This window comes from Colletotrichum gloeosporioides (assembly GCF_011800055.1).
Source record: "Colletotrichum gloeosporioides strain Lc1 chromosome Unknown consensus_109, whole genome shotgun sequence".
NCBI classification, from domain to species: domain Eukaryota; kingdom Fungi; phylum Ascomycota; class Sordariomycetes; order Glomerellales; family Glomerellaceae; genus Colletotrichum; species Colletotrichum gloeosporioides.
Window position 1 is genome coordinate 37207 of NW_025544754.1, and position 16403 is coordinate 53609.

Here is a 16403-nt window from a genome sequence, read left to right on the forward strand (position 1 = left end):
TCTATTCCGGTAAGGTTTAAGCAGCCAAATGCGAGCGATCATAAGGCAGTAAAACTCGCTGACAATCTAGTATCTCACGCGATTCTCTCTCTGTCTTTCACTGGTTTGGGAGGTAAGTCCCTGTGCGTAGGACTGCATGGCCTCATCTTTTACATGAACTCAGAATAAAAGGCTTCTGAACGAAACGACGCTCTGTCTTGAGCATAGATCAACCAAGCCACCTGAGGCCAGACCTGGAAGGAGTCTGACCGTCGAGAACGTCGTTCCTTTGGCCCGTGAAGATTGGTATTATGTCGATATAAACACCATCATCAACGGGTGTGTGGAAGCTTTATGTCCACGGAAGCTTTATGTCCACTTTCTGGCGGGTGCCATTTCTCATTGGGGACGTTTCTCAGCAATCTTGCGTGGTTTCGGCACTGGGTGTGGCAGGCGAAATGGGTCTCATTGATGAACCCCAAATCGGAAAATGCTTCTCGCTTTTCACGACAACCAACTGCAGGGATTATGGAATTCTGCTGCGCGAGGTCAATGCTTCATGCAGGGGACTTTCGCAAACTGCACAGGGGTGATTATCAACGAAAACGTTTGGTGGGACTGCAGATCTTGCCTCTGGGAGGCTACCAGTGCGTGTCGAGCTCACGCGCTTAGCGTTCTCGCGGAGGCCGGAACGCCAGGCAAGGTCAAGTTTTCTAAATTATCATGAATATCCCGTAGTCAATGCAGCGGTCGGAGCATCTCGACTTCAAGTTCATAGGCAGTAAGCATCAGAATGAATTTACTGATTGGCTTTGCGTGCTTTGCGAGCAATTGATGTCGGAACCATTTTCTTCATGCGGAAAGAGCTCCAGCTCATCCTGACTACTCCGTACGACATACGGGGCTGTACATCCCCACGTACCTTGTGTTGCGAGTAATCAGTAAAGGAAGATAATGAAAAAAGTTGCTGTGGGTGGGACGGTGCACTCATAAATTGAGTCAATGATAGATGCCTGGTTATGACTGATATCTGCAAGAGCAGCCCCTGGAGCTCTTCGGGTCCTTGTGATGGCTTTCGCTAGCTCGCTCGGCGTGGTTTGACAACGGGCACTTCAAAGGGTTGAACTTGTCAAGACCTGCTACGAGCCTTACTCAACATGGCGAACATCAAGAAATTACATCGAAGGCCGTTTCCAAGGCAAAGCGCCTGGTCTTGAATGCTCATGACGCAAGATTGAACTCCAATGTGCCCTTGCTCGGATACCTGGACGCCTGCTGTGCCATTTGTGGGCTTGGCCCGCAATTTACCAACAGTAAAAAACGCAACATCAACGCCTACTTGTACTAGCAATATGGGAGGCCTCTAGTTCTGCGAAAGCCATACCGTCAAAAGAGCAAGTGAGCATGGTAGAGAATCGCATAAATGAAGTTAGTTGGGCAAGTCGAAAAAGATAGAAAGTTGAAACGTTATCTTTCTCTGATCACTTTTGCTTACTGACTCATGGAATCTAACCCTGATGTTTAGAGCATCTCTTCATCGTCGTGACTGACGCGTTGACCGCAAACATAGACGCTTATGTGCAGACGCAGTCTAGGGAGGCTGTAACTGGATGTGGCACTGCTGGTCAGTGGAGAAGTTAGAAGGGAACCGGCTTCCAGATAATGAACTCTTGCAACTACCTCGATTAAAGTGCTATAAGACAGTCTGGACGATAATTTGAAAAGGTTGGACTGAATGTGGTGTCTAAAAGGTTCACTGTACGCTCGTTTAAGGGGGTATTGGTTCTGTATTAAGACGAAATTTTGCGTAAGATAACAACTTGTTGCTGCAATTAAATGTCGTAGTGATAAGACAACGAACACGGTGTTGTTTGCCTGCCCGCTTTCAGTACATCATCAGATGTTCCATTTAGGACGTGTTATTTGAGGTTATTTACACCTTCCAGTTGAACATGACGCGTAAGGTCCTTCCATGGACACATAAGGAGAACGGGAAACGGGAGAGAAGATGCTGTTTTTTCCATGCTTCGGTTTGCTTCCTGGCACGAGCAGGCGTCCTTTCGACTTGAGGGCACAATTGCGCTGCATCCTAGCCTGGGCCACTTTGCGCGGCCCCCAACCGCGATCTGGAGCTAAAGGAGACTCGAGGACAATGAGGAAGAGCCTATGACGACTTCCAACCCCGCTCCATGGATCACGCACCTCTCCTAAACCTTCCAGCCATACGCTCCTCCTGGTCCTCTTCGGTGATTTCGCAGTCTGGCTCATACTTGTCATACCCCCGAAATCTCACTTCCGCAGCTTGCCAAGTCTTATGAAGGTTGTTCTGCTGCGAACTGTTCAATCTTTTCGGGCTCGCAGCGTCAAATTGCCGCGGCAACTTTGATGACAGGCTTCCGTCCGGTACGAGGTTCTCGTTGAATGGTAGATCGACCGGGCGTGGAGCTGGTTGTCGAAAACAGTCGCGAAGCACGCCTATTTTGGAAGTATGTTTCTCGTATTGATTTTCGTTCAGTTTCTCGTCAGGGGAGCTTTGAATCGATGCGACCATTTGAGGACGCAGTATTCTCCAGGTAGTTTCCTTGGATTGCAACGTGTCTTCGTCGCACCCGGCAGAGTTGGGGAGGCTTCCTTCGGCTTTGAAATCAGGAGCGAGACGCTTCGGCAGATTTGCTTTCAAGCCGGCGACCCGTTTCTCACGTGCATTAGGATTCTGTGCAGCGTGAGACCTGATCTTCGTGCGGAAGAGTCGCGCTTCTTTCGGGTGAGAAATGGACAGAAACTGAAAGACCTGCTGACCATACTCGCTCGTCGATTTCTTCTTCTTCTTGCTGGGAGCTTGGTGCTGGTACTCAGTATCTGGCGAATCTTTGCTTGAATCTGGCCTCCAACTCTCGTCGCCGTTTGTTTGTGTTTGCTGATAGTTCTCTGCTCCCTTTGTTTCATTCACGAACAAGGCATCTCTGACAGGATCGAAAAATGGTCGGCAGGGCGTTGGACTTTGCCCAACGATCTGAGCCTCCATGATGACCCTGCGTAGCGGGGGGGTGCCAGTCGGGTGTGTCGTCTTCGCATAGCTGCCTTCGTCGTGGTCGTGGAAATTTGTCCTTGACGTATTCTGAGTGGATGGATAGATCTTGGCCGGCACGACAAGCGGAGGCAAGATTCTTTCATCAAAATCGCGTACACATTGTGATTCTTCTGACCAAGACAAAGGGAGCGGCAGATGTCGAGCATTCCCCCCGTGCTCCATTAACGGCGTCTCTCCACTTGCCCGTGGGGATCGCGAACCAGGTAAAATGACGGAGTAGGTGAGGGGTAATGGGCCGGGGTGCTGGCTCTGAGCAAAAACGGACACTGCCAAGGTTGCTTCTGTCGAGCAAGTTTGTTGGTGTGACCAAAACGTTTCTTTGAACAACCTGAAGAGCACGATATTGTTCGAGGGATTCTGGAAGTCTGCCTCCCTGCCAGACGTGAATGGATATCAGCCATCAGAAATCGGAACGGAATTGATCTTGGGTGATTATGCGCTCACTCAGTGACTGTGAGACTTGACTGACTGAGCTGTTGCGGTTGCACGTAGCCTGGTGGCTCACCGGTCGAAAACCGTGGCACCCCTGATTGGCCTTCGGTTGTATCGACCTCCACGTTTTTTCGGGTGAGTGCTTGGTAAAACTGCGGAATCACTGCAGGCTGCAGCTGCTTCGTCTCATGTATCGTTCTATGGCCTGAAGTCTCGGCTTATCTTATCTCATTTGTTTGTGCTTCGAGAGGAGAAGTGGTGCTCGCTTGCGGGCTGCACTGGCCATGCATGCATGTTCACGAGGAAGTCAGCTTTAGGGGTACACCGCCATGGGCGCAGCGTTGCAAGTTCAATGATGCATGAAATTTATGCATCCCAACGGTTGACTTTACGCCGAAACGAATCTGTGGAGCGGAACAGGACGTACGAGATGGAAGATCTCCGGTCGGCGAGCCTGGACTCGAGACCGGGCACTGCTTTGCGCATAAGCTGCAAAAAAGCAATGGATCCCTGCATTTTCTGCTTTCTGTCCTGCTGCTCATTTGTCTCTGATCTCTCGCTTAAGCAAATTCATAAGCGCCAAGCGTGTGTTCGCAATTTCGGCCGGCATTGAGTATTCTGAATTCAGTAAATGACTGTATCCGTACGGCATACTTGCAAAAAACAGTTGACCCCCCTTTCCCATGCAGCTGAGACTTGGAGCAACGCCTGTCGTTCTGACGAGAGGTGAAGTGAATAATCGCCCGGTTGACACGCCATGGACATATGGTATCCGGCCCTGGTCGTAGCCAGATGTAGGGGCGGTCCCGAATCACAATGCACGCCTTGGACAATATCCTCATTTCTGTACCACCTGGGTTGACGTTAACTTATGCACAGAGGCCAAACGGGACCATCCCCTACAAGCATGTGTCCTAATAATTACAAACCCGCTAATTAATGTTACGGGTCCCCTGCTACGCAGGCTCGGCATGCAAAACCACTCAACACGGAAAGCAAACGAGAATCTAAAGATCATGACGGAGTCACTCCACGACGAAGATTCTCAGTTGCGGGTTAGAAGATTTATTCAATTGTTGGCCAAATCTGGGCACAAGCAAAGCAGATATGGCCGATACGACCACCTCAGCCGGGCAAGTAAGGACGAACCAGTTCATTTTCCGGGGACCTTCAGTATTCGGTATTCAGTGGTAAGATGCCGGTTCCACACACAATTTCCCGGGTTTGTGTCATTCATTATGTCTTCGGGTGCTCATGTGCATGGCAAACGTCATGGCTACGCTGCAAATGGCCTAAAGGGGCCAGGTTCACTTATTCTCTAACAACTCTCGCTGGGATTCCTTCCACACCAAATGGCTTTAGCACTTAATGCAGTTGCAGGGCTTCGCCTGAAATTAGGTTGGGTCTAGGTAACGGTGGCCATGATCACAAGCTAAATTGAATTGCCAATTGAACACACACTCCGCGTTTGTTGCCTTCTAGGTTGGTTGATAATACGGCAGCTTTAGGTCCAGATGCTTCTGGAAGTCGTTGCCTGTCATCTGACCACTGCATATTACGAGACGTCAGCGTCAGCGTCAACGTCAACAACGTCGGGTACACATTTTAGGCATCAGGATTTCGCGATCAGATCCCAACGTATTTCACTGCTGCCTAATGAAATTGTAATAAATACTAAAAGAAGACATCATTTCGACTATAGAAAAGCTTTCTAGCATGCTAGATACTCTATTAAATGAGTAGAAAACCGCAACCCCCCGAAGACTACTACAATGACAGTAACCGAAGTAGGGTGCATGGGTGTTAAGCCCGGTTTGAGCCCCATGGACGACTCTACACCAGAAGGATCGTTTCTCTCAGGAGCGTACAGGGCTGTGACGGTTGCAGAGGGAGGGCCATATCGTGCATTCTGGGGCACGGAGATTGAGAATCCATTGCTGTTATGGGGATTCTTCGACTTTGACTCGGTTGAACACCATGAAGTGTTTGCGAAGCTGTAAGTTGCACTACAGGAAGCGCTAAACAATGTTTGAGACTGATAAAATTGGGCCAATCTTAGCCACGGCGCCGAAATTGTGAAGGACTTGCCTGCTTTGCTTACCCATGGGGAGTTCGTTAAGCACTTGTCTTTCACGCCTTCGTCTTCAGTCGCGCTTCAATGCCCTGTGACCGAGCTCGTTCTCGTGCACTTCCCCGGAGATGTCTCTGCAGAGGTGAGGGCAGAGGCGACTATAAGTGTCAGACAAATTTTAACCGACAACTTCCAAACGTGTGTTGAAGTTACTGCCGTCAGCTGGGGATGGAGCGTGGAGAACGACTTCCCTATAAGAGGTCAAAGTGGTAATACGGGTGCGGTTCTTGCAGCTTTGATAGGTTGGGGCAGTGCTGACGGGCAACGAGTCTTCTACCAGACGGAGATAGGGGAGAGGGCGAGACTTGGTATGAACTCGATTCAGGGCGCTATCACGGTAACCAGAGTTTCTGTTCGCTTTCGGTACTCAGGGAGGAAATGAGAACGACAGAAGAGTAATGATATATAATAAGGACCTGTCAAAAGGGTCTATCTGACGCATTTCAATTCCGCCCAGCCAGCTGCTTAGAAAAGCTGATCCAGTAACTCACTTGATTAATTTAACCTGGCGACTAAAACCAGTTAATCGAGTACCACTTCATGTTAGGTCAAATTACTCTCGCAAAGTATTACAATGGGTTTTAGTTATCAACCATTGCGTGTTCTCGAGGAGAGCCTAGACATTGAGAATCTAGAGTACCACGAAGAAAACGAAAACTTGAAGAGGTTTAGGAACCGGTAGAACAAAGAGCCACGCTACCCTGGAGACAAATAGCCAGAAGACCTACTGACAAGGGACAGTCGTGTGACCGGCCCCCAGTCATCACGCCTGGTCTGCCTTCGGGGTATACTCCATCCTAAACGTCAGTCGACAACCCGGGGCCGCTTACTAACGGGCCGCGGTTGGTCCAGTTATTTATCGAGAGTTGGAAGCGGTCAGAGAAATGCCGGTAATTACGGATGCAACACCGAAACCGAGCGCCCTGACATAGTTGAACCAAGCAAAAGACCCGACAGGTATCCACACCTCGTCGACATAGCACGTATTGTGGTAGGTGCCGGCGTAGATTTTCTTCATAGCCTTCCTGTCGCCCATTTAAACTGATACATTTCCCGATCACAAGATAACATCAGGTGGGCCATCTGTAGGTAAAACCTGAGGCACACTGTTGGGGCGGTGCTCCGTCAGGCAGGTTGAGACTTGAGCCGCGGCTGGAGTGGGAATCCACAATGTCAAAAATGTTCAAATTACGGATAGAATGAAGGAGTAAAACAGCAGGATTTATCTGAACGACTTGTTTATTGCAGAAGCCGTGACGATTGCTTCAGACCGGCTCATACGTGGCCAAGTGTTCTTCATCTGTGAAGATCAGTGTATAGTAGGATGACTATCAAGCTAACTGATTTCAGCTTTGCCCCTGTATGCGTGGCCTTTTGCTTGAGATCGAAGACTTCTCTCGCGAGACTCTGAATATGTTGTCTTTCAGATTGAGTCCGGCATGTATTGATTCACTGCCGGCCGTATCCATCACCACACGACGTGTGTTACCGGTCCACAACACCCCTTTGATTGCCGGACTTGCTGCACGGACTTCTTGTGGCAGATGGTGCCTCATGGTATCGTGCTGTACCACTCTGGGCCCAAGCATTTAGCACTCGTGTAACCCATGAGACGAATGGCACTGGCTGTTTGCGGCGCAAGCGAACAAACCCCGATGAAGCAAGTTTCCATCCATTGAAACATACATGATCTTCCTTTTCTTTCTAATCCTTACGGGTATATCCATACCATCGAGAAAAGATTTAAAGCTAGATATTGCGGTGGGCTTATTAACAGCTCAAATTCTGAGCCAGACTTTGACTCATTTCCAATCATGCTTCTTATGATTGGTTTGTACGCAGTCATCTCCTTTTTCGTCGTTTCAATCGCAGGAAAAAGTCCAGGTAATGGGGCTTCAACTGATGGGCCAGCGACAATGGGTTCCCGAATGCAGACTCGAGCAGGCGGGCATCAACCCGACAACTTTACATCGCTTGGGACCACGGTCACCATAAGATCTCCCTCCCGTGCCTCATCAGTCTCCCGCCTTATTCTTGTTCGCCAGACAGCTGTCACTCCGCCAACATACTTTCCGGGATCTGCCACGCCGCTAATGGAACAAGCGAGACGGTGCCATAACGAAGCCGACTTTCCAGGGCACGCTGATATTCGTTCCCGAAAGCAGGAGGACGGCGTCGCGGCCTTTTGCAGATCCAAGAAGGGCAGGACTATTCTGAGAAGGAGTGTACACGGCGCTCGGCCCTATCCGGCTATTCGATTTCGTCACTCGGATCGATGGAGAATCAAACATGATTTCAAAGTTGAATGGCAGCCGGGGTGCGACACGGGGGAAATTAGCCAAGACATACAGCGGCCGCTTGTTGATGAGAGTCCAACATGTTACAATCTCATGAGGGCAAATTACGTGAATTGTAAGTGTTTCAGGTGCGGCTTTCTCGAGAAACTCAGCTGATATTGAATTTCAGGCAACAATGGCGGCGTAGGCGGCAGCGTCCAAGTCGGGTGTTTGATATACACGTATAATGGAGGCAAAGATGGCGCATATTATTAGCAAATGAGTCAATCTGCCCATTGATGATTGACTTGGCACTTCCTAACATTGGAAAATCTCTTCACCAACTTTGGCTTCAAAAGTCATACTGTTAATTTCAACATTTGTATTAGAACTCCAGACCACACTGAGGTTTTAAATCATTCGGCGATACGCCACGTACAATATAGAATCAAATCATACTCTCCCCCAGTAAAATAAGTCATAGTAAGCAAAAGAAGAATCTTTCAGCGACTGTTCAAGTCCGAAAAGCGTCTCATGAACAGGCCTTCAGAAGGGTGTAGCAAATCCACGCTGGGAACACCCTTAACCCCAGGTCTCTTCTCTATTTCCCATAACCGTCGGAGTCCTTGCCGCAAGCCACCGACGGTGCCATTTTCTGGCGAAACGATCATCTTCATGGCTGTCAGTATCATTCTTCTCACAGCCTTGATTCGTGCATCGTAAACACGATGACTGCCTTCAAAGCAAGCCGTGTCGTACTCAAGTCGGATTAAGAGCGTATCATCGTCATATGCCAGGCACTCCACCATCAACTTGAACTTTGCGCCGTCACTCCATACCAGCTGTGGTTCGACACCATCACCCCAAATTGCATTATCCCATGGACCACATCTGCTCTGCTGCGTGTTATTGGATCCATTACAGCGAGCATCGTGGAATGAAGTGACACAGTCGAAGATTGGGTGATTGGGAATTTGGCTTCCGGAATCGATGCCAAAATATTCCAGCAGCTGGTCCCACGGGACTGCGTGGGCCAAAGCACCTTGAGATGAGTGTTGAACGGTATGAAGGTAAGACCTCAGAGTCGACGTGGTATCATCATGATGTACACGAACTGGCAGCGGCTCCAGGAACAACCCCACAGCCTCCATATCCGCTTCGGAATGCCGATTGAGGAAAGGTGCGCCCAATGTCACATCAATCTTTTCGTCCTCGATTGTGACGGCCGCAGCGACTGCAGCAATCAGCAACTGCTGTAGGGTCACCCGGCACTTTCGCACGCAGGCTTGCATACGGTGCCATAGGGAGACAGACACGCGTCCCACAAGTGATTTACCCCGGTAATCAACTCGTTCAATGTCATTTCCCAGATAAGGATGGCGCTTGTTCTTCACTCCATCCAAGTAAGCCGACCAGAACGCGGCACATGATTCGTCAGACGATATCTGCCTGCCGCACACTTCTGGCGGCGATTTTGGGGGGGAAGGAGGAACCAATGGTCCACGATGATATTCGGTGGCCACCTCTTTGAGGACGATGCCCAGGGTGGTGTAATCACACACAATGTGCGACCAAATAGCAATTATCGCATTGTGCGTCATTGTGACCCGGACAGGGGGCGACGTGCTCAGGTCGAAATTCCGATTCAATTCTCTGCGGATGTTGAGACGGCGCCGTCTGTTCACATGCGGGGGAGACAAAGACAAGACTCGCTGCAAGCCGAAACCGTCATGTTGCACATACCGAGATCGGAAGATGAGATGTCGTGCCAGCACAGCGTTCCATGCTTTAGCTAATTTCGGGCCGTCGATACTCGCGGAGTATTGAGCGACCCAGCTTACGTTGAAAGCCGAAGTGCCAGATCTTAGTTGATATTTTCTCCACCATTCTCTTTCGATCGGGCGGGGGTCAAAGGCTCCAAGCCAGGCATCATTTCTTCCCTCGACCGCCGTAGGGGGCAGAGACATCTTGTCCATCTTGTCAATTGCGGCTGCGAACTCCCGCAGAGTTGGGATATTCATTATCATTCGAAGCGTGATGAGAACTCCGAAGACGGATTTCAACTTGGCTGCTAGTCGCAACTGCTGTAGGGAGTGCCCGCCTAGCTGTATGAAATTCGAGTCGGGGCCGATTCGAGGGGACAGAGCCTCGTTCTCCAGAATTTGAGCCCAGATGGCAGCGACAACAGCCTCTGTTCGAGTGGATGAAGAAATTCCGTTTGTTTCCGTCCGATTTTGATGACAGATGCTTGAGTCGTTGACCAGTTGCACAATTGTACGATAGTCCACTTTCATGTTTGAGGTCATCGGAAGCTGACGGGTAACTAAGGTGTGCTTGGGTATCGCAAATGGGGGGAGAGCGTCACGAATAGCCATTCGCATTCCTGCGAGATCTCCAGAATTTGTTTGGATCATGCAAATCAGTTGATCGCCTTGAGTTGTCACAGCCACGGCGCTGGCTCCATGCTGCTGACCACAAGCACGTAGAATACGGGCTTCCAGGTCTTCAAGATCCAGTCTGAATCCCTGAAGCTTGGTCTGACGGTCCGCGCGACCCAGGAAGACGATATCGCCGGAATCGTCCCAATAGCCCCGATCTCCAGTGTGGTACATGGACTCTCCCGACTTCATGAATGGATCAGAAAGGAAGCGCTCGGCAGTGATTTCTGGTTGCCCGATGTATCCGATGGCAACCTGGACGCCCGCGAGGTAAATGTCGCCGACCGCACCTGGAGGAGCCAGTCGCTTGCATTTGTCTAATATATATATCCTGGTGGTTGGATTTGGCTTCCCAATCGTGACTGTCTGGCCCGGTCGTAGTTGCTTGATCGTGGCGCCACAAGTTGCCTCTGTTGGCCCATACATGTTGTACACGGTCTTACTGGAAGCCCATGTGTCGCACACCGTCTGCGGTACTATTTCGCCGACCAGATACACAGTCCTTAGCTGTGGGAAATCGTCCGGGTCCAGCACAGATGCCAAAGATGGGGTAAGAATGGCACAATCAACAGCATAAAGATGATGTACACTTGCTGGACTGTCCGTCTCCCGCAGAACGAGTGTAGCTCCGTATGAAAGGGCTGAAAACAGTTCATGTATGGCACCGTCAAAAGCCAAGGACATGACTTGTGCAATCCTGACGCCAACGGATGCACCCAAGCGGACTTCCAGGTTTCTCTGGAAAGCGACAAGACCTCGATGTGTGCATATGACGCCTTTAGGCTTGCCGGTTGAGCCGGACGTGAAGCAGAGGTACGCCTTGTCTGCTGGTCGAGGTGCCGTTCTCATTGAATAATGAAAATCATAGCACAACGTCGCCTCCACATCTTCCATGGCGGCGGCAACGTTTATTACAATTTCAGCTGCAGCCGGTATACTGGCCATTGAGCGCTCATCTGTAGATAGGAAAACCCGTGCAGTTGATGCCTCAAAAAGGGATTCGCGGTATCTTTGAGGATGCGATCTGTCCAAGGGGCAATAAATGCCTCCAGCTCGTAGTATACCATAAATGGACACAACCCAGTTGACGGAACCATCTGCGTGCACGGCAACGACCTCTTGCGGTTGTATCACTTGAATTAGTTTTGAAGCGACGCAGCCAGAAAGCCTCTCTAGCTCACAATAGGTGATCGTTTGATCTCCGCACTCGACGGCGATCGCGCCAGGGTAGTGTGTTGAAATGTCCTCAAATAACGTCACGAGATCGTCTCTAACGGATGGAATTGTCGTTTCGAATGACTTCCAGTTGCCCATCAAGCCCAAACTCCGTCCACACGTCTGCAGCACAGGTTGTAATGACTCCAGACTTGCCTCGGTGCGGGAAAGTGACAAGAGCGATGCCCTGAAAATGCTTGCAAGTGTTTCCATCGCCTTCGCGTTATAGCGCTCAGCAGAGTATTGGATGACCATGCCACTTCCATCTTCTTTGACGATGGCGTTGAGAGGCAAGTTCGTTGTGTGTTGGTAAAAGGACTGTTCAACCCCAGCACCCTTGACCCAGCATTCGGGATTGGGTGTGAAAGCCATCAAATTTCCCCTTACTCTAGAGAATCCGTTACTCGGCGTGGTCCATGAAAAATAAGATAACCGCTGGATTCGAGCAAAAACATCCTCCACCAGTTTTCGAGATGAAGATTGCCAGTCAAGATCGACCTGGAGTGGCAATGTGTTCACCATGGGGCCTATTGTGTCGAAGATACCGGCAAGCCCAATGTTGCGGCCCGACACAACTGCGCCGATGACAACACTGTCCGAACTTGCGTAAAGCCCGAGGCAAACTGCCCAGGCAGCATAGAAGAAGGCGGCCGGAGTGACACTGCAGGACTGTGCTGCAACTTTGACAGCAGCATGATCGGTGGGGGCAAGTTCGACAGGAACCTGCATCTCGTCCCTCTTGCCCCATAAATTGTTGGTGAATGCAGAAGCGTTTGGTGCCTTTGCAATGAGGAGCTCATCGCAAGCTGTTGCTAACTTGATACTTTGCTCCGCCCAAAATAGATCTCCCTCGGCCTTTCGACTCAATCTCAATTCTTGTTGAAAGCGGCAGAGATCTACATAGGCCGGCCCAGGGTGCGCGGGTACAGGTTTCCCGGACGCCATTCGGTGCACTTTCTGGACCAAGAGGCCGGCAGACCAGCCATCAATCAAAGCGTGATGAATTGCCCAGATCACAGCGGCTTTACTATCAGCCGGTCGTCTCGTACGGTAGTGTAGAACGGTAAATCGCAGGCCGAAATCGACTCCATTGTTGTCGGGCCAAGGCATTCCTGGCCCAGTTGCTTGAAGCAACGCGTTCCTGTAGACTGTTCGGCTCTTTGTTTTGAACTCTCGCCAGCAAAGTCGAGGACGAATCTCCTGTCCATCGTCGGGAATACGGTACGCTGTTTGGAAAATAGGTTCTGCTCTGCAAACTTTCATCCAGGCGTCTCTGAGACGGAAAATATGGCTCGGATTGTGGATCTCGCTGTAGTAGATTATGTTCGCTCCGGGTGATTCCAGACTCCCATGAACAAGAGATATTTGAATATCAGACATGTCGCATACTGTATGGTTGCCGGTGCAGAACTCGTCTGTGAAAGTCAGGATAGGGCGTAACCCCCTGGCGCTGGATTCCAAGGACTCGTCGATTGCGTTGCGTAAACTGGACTCGTTTCTGTTTTCGCGCCATAGCGCAGCTTTTTCGTCAAGTCGACTTCTGCTGCCGGCCTCCCGAAAGTGTTCTCTTGGTCTCGTGGGCTCGTTGTCGCGAATACTTGCATCGTGGCCGGTTCGAATTTGTGGGTGCTTGCCGTTGCTGTAGACAGATATTGGTTGGCATTGCCGCAGCAATTCCGTAACAGAGCCGCTCGAGAGAACAAGATCGACGGGTACAAAGATATCATTCCGCTTGCACTCCATACAAAATCGAAGAGCAGCCATGGAGTCTCCGCCATTGGTGGTGAAACTCTGGTCCCGCAGGATCGATTCCACACCCACTCGCAACACCGTTGCTAGTAGTTGTAGGCCTGTTGTATAATCCATTATAAAAGTTTCTGATAAGAAGAACTTCCTTCAGAGTCGTATTGCAACCTCGCGATATCAGCAATTGAGCCTTTGAAAACCAAAAGCATGCTTTCGAATGGCTTTCTGACACTTTCGCAGTAATCCTACCCGATTTGAGTCGTTCACTTCCGGACGCCGCCATACTTGCCACGAAACAGTGCTTTTTTACTGAATCTAGAAAGGGATGAAGAGACGATATTCGGCAGTCCGATGGTGCCACCGGAAGACTCTTCGACTGCCTAAACCGGCAGCCACGTTAGGTGGGTAAGCCATAAGGTTTATCAAATTGGCCTTCGTCGTAATCGCGATCGCTCGATTCATGATTCCGCCTGTATGGGTGAGCTCGCGTGCTTGATCCCGTCCAAAATATGCCAAATTCCCACATTAACATCTCGACGTCTAGATGTCCGCACATCGTCCTATCTTTGACAACAATTTGACAGAAACGTTTCATATCGTTGACACGGCGGCGGATTCAGCTGAACCTCTCAAACAACACCACGAAACGGGTCTATACTTTTCGCCGCCTTCGGAATTGACAGCCGAGTTGAGTGGACTTCCCCAGCGGGTCGCCCCTAGGGGTTGTCGCCATCCTTGGAGCGCTACTGTGGTCGTGGAAATTGGTAAAGGTCAGCCGTCTCGCCGTCAGGACTCCGGTAAGGTCAACAATTATCCGAAGCAGGCACAAACACTCGACATTACAAGATGCAAGGCTACATCAAATACACCCAAGACTGTGACGACAACAAGTCGGAATCCGCTCGTCTGCATGATCAGCATGATGTGCTTTTGCACGCCATGGGTGACCGAGCCATTCTTGCTCCCGTCGACTTCTCTCGGCGATACTTGCGAATCTTAGATTCCGGCGCCGGCGATGGTCGCTGGTTATTTGACCTGCGACAGTACTTGGACGCAAATGGAGCCGACGCTGGCACCTACCATTATGTCGGGACCGACATCAATCCTAGTCTTTATCCCAAGTCACCACCCCCACACATTGAATTTTTTAATCAGTCCATCCTTGAATCTTTCCCAACTAAGTGGCACGGGACCTTCGATATTGTACATCAGCGGCTAGTCATGGCGGCAGTGGCGCCTCCAGCGACAACCATTGCTTCTGTCGTTGCCGAATTAGGAGGCTTGCTCCGTCCTGGGGGTTGGTTGCAACTTGTGGAGCTTGACAATGACTGTACTCCTGAGAATGGGCCGGCTTTACGGCGATTGTTGTATTATCACCAGCAGAATTCGGAAGCAGGCGGCCTCGGCCCAAATCTTTCGGTCCACCTCAAGGTTGCCATGGAAAACATCGACCTTGAGAATATAAAGCAGCATTCGGTAGACGTCTTTTACGGGGCGAAGAATCAAGGAGGTGAGGACCTCAAGGCGAAGAGTACTAGGAGTCTATCGCAAGTCGTAGGACCAGTTTTGGCCCAAGCCAGGGGTATGAATACCATTTTCTTACGTTGCAACACCATGTCGAATTCATCTAACAAAAACAGTGGCTTTACCTAACACTTATATCAAGTCTGATGAGATAACATTGCCTTCCCAACTGCAGCAGGAAGTCGCGGAAGTCGGGGCTCGACTACGTTTTATTGTAGTCTACGGGCAGAGACGCATCACATCCTGACACATGTGGGCCCCAGGCAACCAAACCTAAGTCAATATCAGTTATTGTACATATAAAGTCTTTACTGTAGGCTGTGAGATTTGTTTTCAATTGAGGCTTCACGGCACGAACTCGTCCGTTACGACTTGAGTGAAATTTCCTCTTGGGTCGTCTGGGTGTAACTACTATCCAAGGTTCAGTTCTGGATAGTCGGGTACTTTCCATCCGCCTCTATCCTCCGGCATCATTCTATTCACAATCTCATCTATCCTGAGCAAAGATAGAGCTCCAAGCAGTCGATTAGCCGTCCACACGCTCCATGGACTGTCCAAGTAAATCATTCCAGGCCCGCTCAATGGTAACTTCTGGGCCTCGCTGATAAAGGGTCGCAAAATCTTCTCATAAGATTGTAGGGCGGCATTGAGATTGTTCCCATGTTCGTGTCTGGTGATCTCACCGGCTAGGACGTAGGCGCCAACAATACCACATGCTGTACCCATTCCACTCATCGGACTTGGACAGTATGCAGCGTCTCCAAGCAAGGTGACTCTGCCCTGAGACCAGCTTTTCATCTTGATTTGTCCTAGTCGTTGAGCATAAAAGTCATCAGTGTTCAAGAGTCCTCTAATCAGGCGTTCCGACTGCCATCCTGTATTTTGGAATGTTTCTGCCCAGAGCTGCTTCTGCATATCGATGGTGCCAGTGGTCAAGCCTCGCCAGGATGAAGCATTTCCCATAATTCCGAGGTATCCTTGAGCAGAAGTCCTCCCTCCTGTACGTATGGACATAAATCGCCGTTTCGGTACCAAGCAGGCTTGTGCTGTGGGAGTGTCGTTCCGGTCCCCGGGCATGCTGAAAAACGCAAAGCTCACCCCGGAGAACTCGAAGACCTCGCTGTTTAAATCCTGGCCGAAGGCAAGTCGTCGAGTCTTGGAAGACTGGCCGTCCGCTCCGACTACCAAGTCAAATCTCTCCACCTTCCCGTCAGAGAATGTCACGCTCACGCCGTCTTCGAACTGTTGTATATCTGTCGCATACGTGCCGAATTTGTATGTCAGACCTCCTTGAGCCCTTGCAATGCTTGCTTGCTGAAGAGTAGCTTGGTATATCACGTCCACAAGATCACCTCGCATGATTTCATACTCGCTGGTAAAGGCCTGTCGGCCCTTGCCTGAGTCGTTCTTTCCAAACACAGCCCACTGCTTGCCAGAGCGGGCGTCAACAAAGGCGATGCCGTCCTCCGCAACGGCGCGAGCCTTGATGGCATTCAAAAGTCCCAGCCTCTGCATAACCGGAATACCCTGCCCACGCAAATCTATCTGTTGTCCTCCCTTGCGTAAAGTTG

The 16403-nt window shown here is 50.3% G+C and overlaps 4 protein-coding genes across 4 annotated transcripts; 2 read left to right on the forward strand and 2 right to left on the reverse strand.

The window, feature by feature from the left end:
• Positions 1-5274: 5274 nt before the first annotated feature.
• GCG54_00014614 (uncharacterized protein) lies at positions 5275-6015 on the forward strand (the record flags this gene model as incomplete). Its single annotated transcript, XM_045414439.1, has 2 exons — positions 5275-5498; positions 5562-6015. 2 exons carry the CDS (start codon positions 5275-5277, stop codon positions 6013-6015), a joined length of 678 nt encoding a protein of 225 aa, XP_045256880.1.
• A 2397-nt stretch (positions 6016-8412) lies between these two features.
• On the reverse strand, positions 8413-13326 carry GCG54_00014615 (Nonribosomal peptide synthetase aclP; the record flags this gene model as incomplete). Its single annotated transcript, XM_045414440.1, has 2 exons — positions 8413-11480; positions 11529-13326. The coding sequence occupies 2 exons, from the start codon at positions 13324-13326 to the stop codon at positions 8413-8415; spliced, it is 4866 nt and encodes a 1621-aa protein (XP_045256881.1).
• An 828-nt stretch (positions 13327-14154) lies between these two features.
• Positions 14155-15079, forward strand: GCG54_00014616 (N-methyltransferase sirN; the record flags this gene model as incomplete). Its single annotated transcript, XM_045414441.1, has 2 exons — positions 14155-14890; positions 14949-15079. 2 exons carry the CDS (start codon positions 14155-14157, stop codon positions 15077-15079), a joined length of 867 nt encoding a protein of 288 aa, XP_045256882.1.
• Positions 15080-15243: 164 nt separating this feature from the next.
• GCG54_00014617 (uncharacterized protein) lies at positions 15244-16347 on the reverse strand (the record flags this gene model as incomplete). The annotated part of the gene is made up of 1 exon (XM_045414442.1): positions 15244-16347. The coding sequence occupies one exon, from the start codon at positions 16345-16347 to the stop codon at positions 15244-15246; it is 1104 nt and encodes a 367-aa protein (XP_045256883.1).
• Between the last annotated feature and the right edge of the window lie 56 nt (positions 16348-16403).